This window comes from Carlito syrichta, unplaced genomic scaffold, assembly GCF_000164805.1.
Source record: "Carlito syrichta isolate Samal-C Ts95f unplaced genomic scaffold, Tarsius_syrichta-2.0.1 Scaffold309854, whole genome shotgun sequence".
NCBI classification, from domain to species: Eukaryota; Metazoa; Chordata; class Mammalia; order Primates; family Tarsiidae; genus Carlito; species Carlito syrichta.
In genome coordinates this window covers 662456-671813 of record NW_007253950.1, presented here as the reverse complement: position 1 = coordinate 671813, position 9358 = coordinate 662456, and the positions used below count along the sequence as shown (strand labels likewise).

Sequence of the window (9358 nt, the reverse complement as noted above, 5' to 3'; positions counted from 1 at the left end):
GGCCCGGGCCCTACCTGGAAGAGCGCCACTTTGCTCACGATGCTGTAGTTCACGTCGATGGCGAGGTCCAGCCGCATCTTGTCCGGAAGCTGCACCATCAGCTCCGACTCGTCTGTGGACGCCACCCGGGAGGGTCAGAGGCGGGCCCAGTCCCCCCGCGCTGGCTCCCCCGGGCACGCCAGGCGCCGCCACACGGAAGCCCTCTGGGTCCCGACAGCGCCCGCTCTCACCCCCGGGCCTTGGCCAGTAACAGCCGCCTCGGCTCCCCACACGCCGCACTTCCCTGGCCAACTCCTGCTCGCTCTTCGGACCCCAGCGCTAATGTCACCTCCTCCGGGATGCCTTCCTTCAACATCTCCCACCCAGCTAGCGTGTTAGGTCCTGTACTGTAGCGCTTATGGCATTTTTTTTTTTTTTTTTTTTGAGTCAGGGGTCGCACTGTCGGAGGACGGTGGCAGAATCTGGCTCAGTCTGGCAGTGACGGAATCTGACCCCTGGACCTCAACTTCCTGGGCTCAAGAGATCCTCCTGTCTCGGCCTGCCATGAAGCTGGGTGTATGTCACTGCACCTGATTCATTTTTTTACTTTCTTGCAGAGACAAGGTCTCACTATGTTGCCCAGACTGGTCTTGAGCTCGGGGGTTCCAGCGAACCGCCCTCCTTGGTCTTCCAAAATGTTGGGATTACAGGCATGCACCTCCACGCCTAGCCTGTCACACCTTTGACTGCAATCGTTGGCCATCTGTTTTCCTCACTCACACAATAAGAACAACTTTATCAAGAACTAAAGTCTTTCAAGCACTTACTCCAGGGACTTTTTTTACAGTGTTTTTGCTAAATCCTCCTAGCAACCCAAGAGGTGCCTGAAACTACAATCCTCCTTTATAGGCGGGAAAGGGCATGGCTTGCCCCAGCCACACAGCTCGGGGACGGTGGAGTCAGGACCTCGTTCAGGCTGTGCGGGTCCAGGAGAGCAGGGGTCTCTGTAAGACCCCTGAGAGATAGTCTGCTGGACTCACCATGGCACCTGCAGTGCCCATGAGAGAAACAAAGGACAGAGAGAAGTGAGAAGGAGGAAGGGAGGGAGTCTTTTTTCCTGACCTCAACTGTACTTTGATCTTCAATGAGGATGCTTTTTTTTTTTTTTTTGAGTCATGATCTCGCTCTCTCACCCAGGTGGGAGTGCAGTGGCATAATCACCGCTGACCTCAGCCCGACCTCCTGGGCTCAGGCGATCCTCCCGCCTCAGTCTCCCGAGTAGCTGGGACTACAGGCGGGTGCCACCACCTCTAACTAATGGTTTTATTTTTATTTTTGTAGAGATGGGGTCTCCCTATGTTACCTAGGCTGGTCTCAAACTCCTGGGCTCACGCCATCCTCCCGCCTCGGCCGCCCAGAGTGCTGAGATTACAAGCGTGAGCCACTGCACCCAGCCTGATGGGGATACATTTCAGGGTGGGTGAAGTGAGAGGGGTGGACACCCAAATGGCAAGCCCCCCAAGTCTCCAGGCATCTCTTGATGGCCCGGCCTGAGGCACCTCACAGGCTTCTCCAGTCCCCTCCCGTGTAAACATTGGGGCCCCAGAGACACGAAGGAGGGGCCCAGAAGCAGGGCAGCGGGCAACAAGGGCTGGCCGTGGGAACCAGTGGCCGCCAGGGTGTGGCCAGTCTTACCCAGCATGCCTTGCGACTGCCAAGTGTAGTCGTACCAGGTCTTGACGCGGTTCTGCACGGACTTGGGGATCTTGTAGAAGTTCATGTACTTCACCGTGCTGTCCATGCAGCTGCGATAGTAGGTCTGTCCCGCGGTGGCGGCCCCCACCACGTCTCGCATCTGCGGGAGATGGTTGGGGAGGTCAAGGAAGCCGCCAGGTCAGAGGGCGGCTGGTCAGCGGGTTGGGAGAGGTCACTTTTTTTTTTTTAGATGGGAAAATATAGTTTATTTAAAAAGTAAATTAGAGATAGAGGAAAAAAAGAGGAAATTCGCCTCCCCAAGGTAAGGAAGGGGGCCAAAGCCAGGAGACATGCTCAGGGCCATAACTCAATGAGCACATGGCCACACCAGAGTCTAGTAAGGCAGTGGCTGGGAGAGGTCACTTTACACAGAGCAGGGCATGTGCTTGTGATAGAGGCTGGAGAGAGAGGACAGATGTCCACCCACAGAGGAGGCTCTGCTGGCGGGGACGTTCTGCCTCAGCGTGGACATGGGCAGAGGGAGGCCAGGCTGCTGGCCCCTTGGGTAGCCTCAGGTCCCTGGGACCACACGAGGAGGGAATGCCTTGCTGGGCTGGGCTGATTCTGGTACCATGGGGCCCCTAGGTGGCAGCAGCCGCCTAGCCATGCTGGAGGAAACAGGCACACAGGGTCCAGTGCCTCAGTGTAGGGCCCTTTGAAGGTGACTCTGAGGACCCCTGACTGTCCCCTCAGGCTGGAATAGAAGATGTTGCCCCAGCAAGCCAGAAACACCTGGGTTTCTCTCAAAGAGAACAGTCCAAATCCTCGGCCTCTGCAGGAAACCAGTCAGCCTCGATATCCCAAAGAAAATGACATGCCAAATGGGAAGGGTCTCAGAGAGGGGATGGGACCTAGATCTCCACCACCCTCTCCCCCTGCAGGGCCCCACATGCTCCTGACTCTTGGTCCAGTGCTCTTTCCTGGACATAGTCCAGAAGGAACCAGCATGGACGGTGACATGGCCGGCGGCAGTGGGAGGGGGCCTTGTGGTCAAGTGGCTGGGAAGCCAGGCTGCTGCCCCAGCGACCTGTCCAATCATCACAGAGAAAGCGAAGACGCCCGTGAAGTAGTTCAGCAGCTGGAAGATGATTTCAAAGAGCGTCCTGGGGTCAGGCAGCCCGCCAATCGTGATGAGGGTCTTCACCGCAAAGTAGTAACAACGAATGTAACTGGGGAGAGAGGAGAATGGGCAACTCGGTCATCACAGCCCTGCTCTTCCAACCCCACATGGCCTGTTCAGATGCCCCTGATGGATGTCTATTGTGTGGAAGAGAGAAATCCTTTACAGTTCATAAATGCGAGGCTGGGCGGGGTGGCTCACACCTGTAATCCCAGCACTTTGGGAGGCCAGGGTGGGAGGATCACTTGAACACAGGAATTCAAGACCAGCCTGGGCCCATCTCAATACCAAAAAAAAAAAAAAAAAAAATCAGCTGGGCATGGTGGCTCACACCTGTACTCCCAGCACTTTGAGAGGTAGAGGCAAGAGGATTGCCTGAGCTCAGGAGTTCAAGACCAGCTTGGGCAACTTGGCGAGACCTTGTCTCTACAATAAATCAAAAAATTCGCTGGGTGTGGTGACCATGCGCCTGTGGTTCTAGCTACTTGGAAGGCTGAGGTGGCAGGATCGCTTGAGCTCAGCAGGTCAGGCCGCAGTGGCTGGGAGCCTGTCACTGTGCTCCTATATGGGCGGCAGAGTGAGACTCCAACTCAAAAAAAAAAAAAAAAGAAAAAAGAAAAAACATTAGCCGGACTTGGTATTTGTCAATAGTTCCAGCTACTCAGGAGGCTGAAGCGGAAGGCCTGCCTGAACCCAGAGATCGAGGCTGTGGGAAGCCGTGATTGTGCCACTGTACTCCACCCTGGGTGGCAGGGTGAGACCCCAACTCAAAATAAACCAGTGCAAGAAAACCACCTTCGTATGTACAGGGCACACTGAGGTTCACAGAGCAGGTTCACAAACGCTGCCTGGTTTGGTCATGGCTCTTGCCCGACCCTGCAGGGACATGTTATCATTCCTATTTACATGGACATGGAAGCTGAGGCTCCAGATTTCCAGGTAGTTAGCAGGAGGACAGACAGGGCTTGCAGCTCCTGATGACAGGACTGCCTCAGTGTCCTTCAATTTCCACAGTCCTTTCCTCTGTTGTCCCCTGTCAGGCTGGTTCATGGAAAGCAAGAGCCACATCCCATCTGGAAGACATCTTGAGGGCCGCCTTTTCTGACCTCCCCGTCACCCATCCATGTTCCAGGGTGTGAAACTGAAGCTCCCAAAGGAAAAGGAACACCGATGGCCACCAGCTGGCAAGTCCCAGGACTGGGACTAGAACCCAGGACACTGTCTGCTCCTCTGAGCGGTCAGCCACCATCAGTAACCCCCAACTCAGGCTGGGAACCTTCAGGAGGGGAAGTATGGGTGATGGGACCCTACCACGTGGTAACAGGCAGGGGAAATTCCCCAAATGCCACAGTCTGAATGTATCCCCCAAATTCAGGTGTTGGAAGATTAACTCCCAATGCGACAATGAGGGTGCTGTTTAGGTTATAAGGGATCTGCCTCATCAGCAGATCAGTGCCTTGTAAAAGGGCTGGATGGAAGGAGTGTTCCTTGCCCCTGGAGGATGCCGTGGCATTCAAGGTTCCATCCTGGAAGCAAAGAGCAGCCCTCACTGGATGCTGCACCTTGGTCTTAGATTTCCCAGCTTCCAGAATGGTGACAAGTAAGTTTCTGTTCTTTCTGTTCTTTTTTTTGTTGGAGTCTCACTCTGTCCCCCAGGTTGGAGTGCAGTGGCACACTCACAGCCACCACAGCCTTGATCTGCTGGGCTCAGGAGATCCTTCTGCCTCAGCCTTTCAAGTAGCTGGAACTACAGGTATGCACCACCATGCCTGGCTAATTTTTTTTTTTTAATTTATTGTAGTGATGAGGTCTCGCCAAGTTGCCCAGGCTGGTCTTGAACTCGTGGGCTCAGGAAATCCTCTCACCGCGGCCTCCCAAAGTGCTGGGATTATAGGCGTAAGCCACCACACCTGGCCCAGTTTCTGTTCTTTATATATTACCCAGTCTTGGGTAGAGCAGCTCAAAATGTCCTAAAACTGAGTTTGTCTAATTATTACAAGGCAGTAAGAATCCCCCAGACACCTGTGTACACCTTCAGGCTGAACCTTCCCCAGCGTCCTCAGAGCCTGGAGACAGGGCATTTCCAGCCAGCTTTCCTGTGCCTTCCCGGGCTCCATATCTGCAGCCAGCCTGCCTGGGCCGGGCCACTTTCTAGCTGCATAACTTGGACAAATTACTCAATATCTCAAGCCTGTTTCCTTTTCCATACAATGGAATGGCACTCAAACATCCTTTACAGGCAACCGTGAGGTTGGAATGAGATGCTAGAAGAGCGTCTGGCATGTGATGGGCTCTCGGCAGATCAGCTGTCAAAACCTGCCAATCGCTGGTGCCTGCCATGAGCTGCAGAGGGGAAAGGATAAGCTCTCCCATGTCCTCAAGAACCTGCCGTCCAGTGAGGACAAGGGACATGCAATGAGTACTGGGAGGAGGAAGCAGAGGTTGCTTGGAAGTTTGATGGGAGCCTGCCTCTGACGAATTGCGAGGCCTTGGGCTGGGTTTTGGCCCCCCCTCACCTGCTCATCCATGCATCACCTGTTGCCTGGACTTTTCAGGACAACACAAGACAGGCCCGGCCATCAAGCCCACGTCATATCGGTTCTGACCACCAGAGGGCGCGCGAAGCAGCCTAAATTTAGCAGCGCCGCTGGCCACCAACCGAGGGAGGGCACAGAAGCCATGTCCACCAAGCTCCGGCTTTCCCCAAACCCTGGTTGGAGGAATCTCCCGTTGGCATGGCACATCTTAAGGTTCTCCTCCATGCTACCGTCTCTTTGGGGACCCTCCAGGCCCAGGCTGGCAGGACATGGAAGCCAGCACCATGGCTGCTTTTTAAACTGTGCCATGATTTATGCTGTCGGGCTTCCCCACTTGTATTTTGTCCATATTGGGGTTATCCTGCAGGACGTGGACAAGGTTGCTGTTGCCAGAAAGAGTGCCCCCTGCTGGGCAGCTAGAGCCCCTCTGCAGAGAGCCCTGCAGAAGAGGGTCCCAGAGTCCCCTGTACTCCCATCCCCTGCTTGCCCCCCTCCCAGGGCTGCCCAGGGACAGATGTGCCAGGTTTAACCCCAGGGAGCAGAACTTTTTTTTTGAGTTGGCGTTTTACACTGCTGCCCAGGCTGGAGTGCAGTGGCATGATCACGGCACACCACAGCCTCGTCCTTCTGAGCTCAGGCAATCCTTCCTCCTAAGCCTTCTGAATAGCTGCCACTGTAGGCACATGCCAACACACCTGGCTAATCTTTTTACTTTTTATTTTTTTACTTTTAGTACAGACAAGGTCTCGCTATGTTGCCCAGGCTGGTCTTGAACTCCTGGACTTAAGTGGTCTTCCTGCCTCAGCCTCCCAAAGTGAGTCATCATACCTGGCAGAATTCTTAGTTTATTGGGGCAGAAGCCTCAACACATTCTCAGAATTTAACTCCAATATCCAGGGGGTTTGTGAACCCCTTAAATCCCTATTCCCTCAGTTATGAATTCTTTTCCTGGTGTGCTGGCATCTCCATAACAATAGCCAATACCAGGAAGTGGGGTCACTGATGCCTCTCTGAGCACAAGTTGGACATGCGACACATACTAGTTTATTATTTAATATTCCTTGTGAGAAATCTGATTGCAGTACTACCCCCATTGTGCAGATGAGAATGCTGAGTCTCTGAAAGAGCAAGGGCCTTACCCAAGGTCACAGAGCTAGATTAGATGCAGAATTTGTGTTCTCCCCTCTGCATAGAAGGGGCCTTCAAGTCACCTCTCTGCCCCTTTTGAGGGGTTATGTGAATAAATGAATGAGTGAATGAATGAAGGGTCTAGTCACGGACTCAGGAGCGGGATTGTGGATAGGTTCAGCTGAGGGGAATAGGGAGTGGGGTCCCTGGGGATGTGGGAGAGTTAGGCCTGGCCCCATCCCCAACACACTCCACCCCCCATGGCTGTCGGGATGCTCCTCCTGCCTACCTGACTGCCCTCGACTCTGGGCATTTCTATAAAGGTGTGCCCCCCACTCAGGCCACGGGCCCATGGCAAAGGTGATAGCCATGGCTGTGGTGGCATCCGTCCTGGGACGGGGATGTTCTAAACAAAAAACCACTCTATGAAGAAGCCACTTTGGAGGAGTGACCCACCTGTCCTCACGTCCCTGGAAGCATGCTTGGAGTGGATACGGGGCCGGCAGCTGGACTGTGAGTATTTCGCATCACTAGTGGGCATAGTCCAGGGTGAGGCAGAGCCTACCTGAGGTGAACAGCCAACTCGCTGCGGGGCCCTTCCCTCGCCCTCCTCCTCGTCACCATGGCCGACCTAGCACCCGCTGAAGCCTGCCACGGGGCGGCAAGTCAGAGGCATCTGCCCCTTACAGCTACCCTTAGGGGTAGGCGGCCCATTTTCAGCTCCATTTTGCAGGTGAGGAAACTGGGTCTCACAAAAGAGACGTGGCAGCTCCGAGTCACCTTGAAGTCGCCTTTTGACTTCTGGTGGAATCGGCAGGTTTGAGTCTCTCAAGTTGTGTTCTGACCCCATGGGCTTCCCTCCCTCCAAGCCTCACATTGAGGGGTTTGCTGCTTTCCGACCTACCATGTCCCCCACTGGTTGTCTGTTTCCTGCCTCTCCTCCCAGCCCCCCCACCCCCCCGCAGCCTGAGGGTAACCTTTCTTTCTTCGATGCCCTCCCTCCCATCACTCTCCTGCTTAAGGTCTTGACAGGCCAGGGGAGAGAGTGGATGTGGGGTTGCCTTCAACCATCCAGACCTAAAAACGAGGCATATATATATATACACATTTTTTTTTGACTTGGAGTCTCTGTCGCCCAGGCTGGAGTGCAGTGGCACACTCCTGGCTACCCCAGCATTGGGCTCCAGGGATCCTTCTGCCTCATCCTTCCAAGTAGCTAAACTACAGGTGTGCACTACCATGCCCTGCTAATTTTTGATATATTGTAGAGATGAGGTCTCGCCAAGTTGCCCAGGCTAGTGTTAACCCCGCAGGCTCAGGCAGTCCACTCACCTTGGCTTCCCAAAGTGCTGGGATTACAGACTGAGCCACCAAGCCCAGTCTGTATACACATTTTAAGAGATGTTATCTATGTATTACTTTTACATCACAGTAGCAATGAGTAGTATGATGTTCACTCACCCAAGCTTCTGCCATTTTCTTTGATGATCCTGCTTGTCACATGGTAATGCTAGCATTCATTTGATTAACGCCATTTTTGGAGCAAACATCATACTTAAAATGTATATACATTTTTTTGGCACCCCCCCGCTATTTTCCAATGGGCTTTTATGTAACCTCAAATCGATCTAAAAAATGAAGTCTATTCATTAAAATAATTTTAAAATGTTCATACTCTTGGCCTTGCCATCCCACTTGTTTGAATTTATTATGAGTAAGCCACCAGGCAGAGACCAAGGATTTCCACACAGAGATGTTCTCGGCAGTCTTATGTGTCGTGGCGAAAAATTAGAAACACCTCATGGGGCCAGTGATGAGGATGGTTGGTCTGTCTGTCTGCATAGTGGCTGGTTTTTAGTTTTTTGGGGTTTTTTTTGAGTTGGGGTCTCACTCTGTCACCCAGGATGGAGCACAGTAGTATGGTCATGGCTCACTGCAACTTCAACCTCCTGGGCTCAGGCAATCCTTCTGCCTCAGCCTCCTGAATAGCTGGGACTATAGGCACACACCACCACGCCTGGCTAATTTGTTGATCTTTTGTAGAGATGAGGTCTTGCTATGTTGCCCAGGCTGGTCTCCAACTCCTGGGCTCAAGCAATCCTCTTGCCTCAGCCTTCCAAAATGCTGGAAATGAGCCACTGTGCCTGGCCAATGTTATGGTTTTTAAGTTAATAATGAGAAAATATTTTATTACTTACTTTCTTGTTGGCAGACCTATTTTTTTCACATTTGAACATTTCTAAGATTGAAATATGTCTTACAACTCATGTGTACATTTAATGTAATTTTTTGCCTAAAAGGCTGAATTGACTCAATGATGTGTCATATACATTAACAATTAACCATATCTTAGAATAAAAAATAGTAGAGGAGAATATGCCCTGATATTTCTTTTATAATCAGAAAAAATATCTATGTGACATCACATACATATATATGTCCATATATACATATCAAAGAACAACAAAAAAGAAAGCTTTGCTGGGTCCTCATTGCCTAGAGCAATGCTAGCCCACAAAAATATGATGTGATGCACATATGTAATTTTAAATTTTCTAGCAGCCCAATTTTTTTTTTCTTTTCTGGAGTATAATTTTTTAAACTAATTTTTTATTAAATTTTTTTTTTAATTAAGAGATAGGGATCTCACTGTGTTGCCCAGGCTAACCTCAAACTTCTGAGCAGCTGGGACCAAGGGTGCAAGCCATCACGCTTGGCTAGCCATGTTTTTTTTAAACAGTAACAAGCAATAGGTGAAATTAATTTCAATAACGTGTTTTTTTTTGTTTTTTTTTTTTGAGTTGGAGTCTCACTCTGTCACCCAGGCTGGAAGGCAGTG

At 51.8% G+C, this 9358-nt stretch overlaps 1 protein-coding gene across 1 annotated transcript in view; it reads right to left on the bottom strand.

The window, feature by feature from the left end:
* CNGB1 (cyclic nucleotide gated channel beta 1) overlaps positions 1–9358 on the bottom strand; it is an 82741-nt gene that overhangs the window by 15648 nt on the left and 57735 nt on the right. The window contains exons 28-30 of the mRNA XM_008068043.1: positions 2762–2903; positions 1675–1834; positions 15–112 (exon numbers count right to left, since the gene is read on the bottom strand). Of these exons, the coding sequence (XP_008066234.1) occupies positions 15–112; positions 1675–1834; positions 2762–2903 (400 nt within the window). The remainder of the gene's footprint in view (positions 1–14; positions 113–1674; positions 1835–2761; positions 2904–9358) is intronic.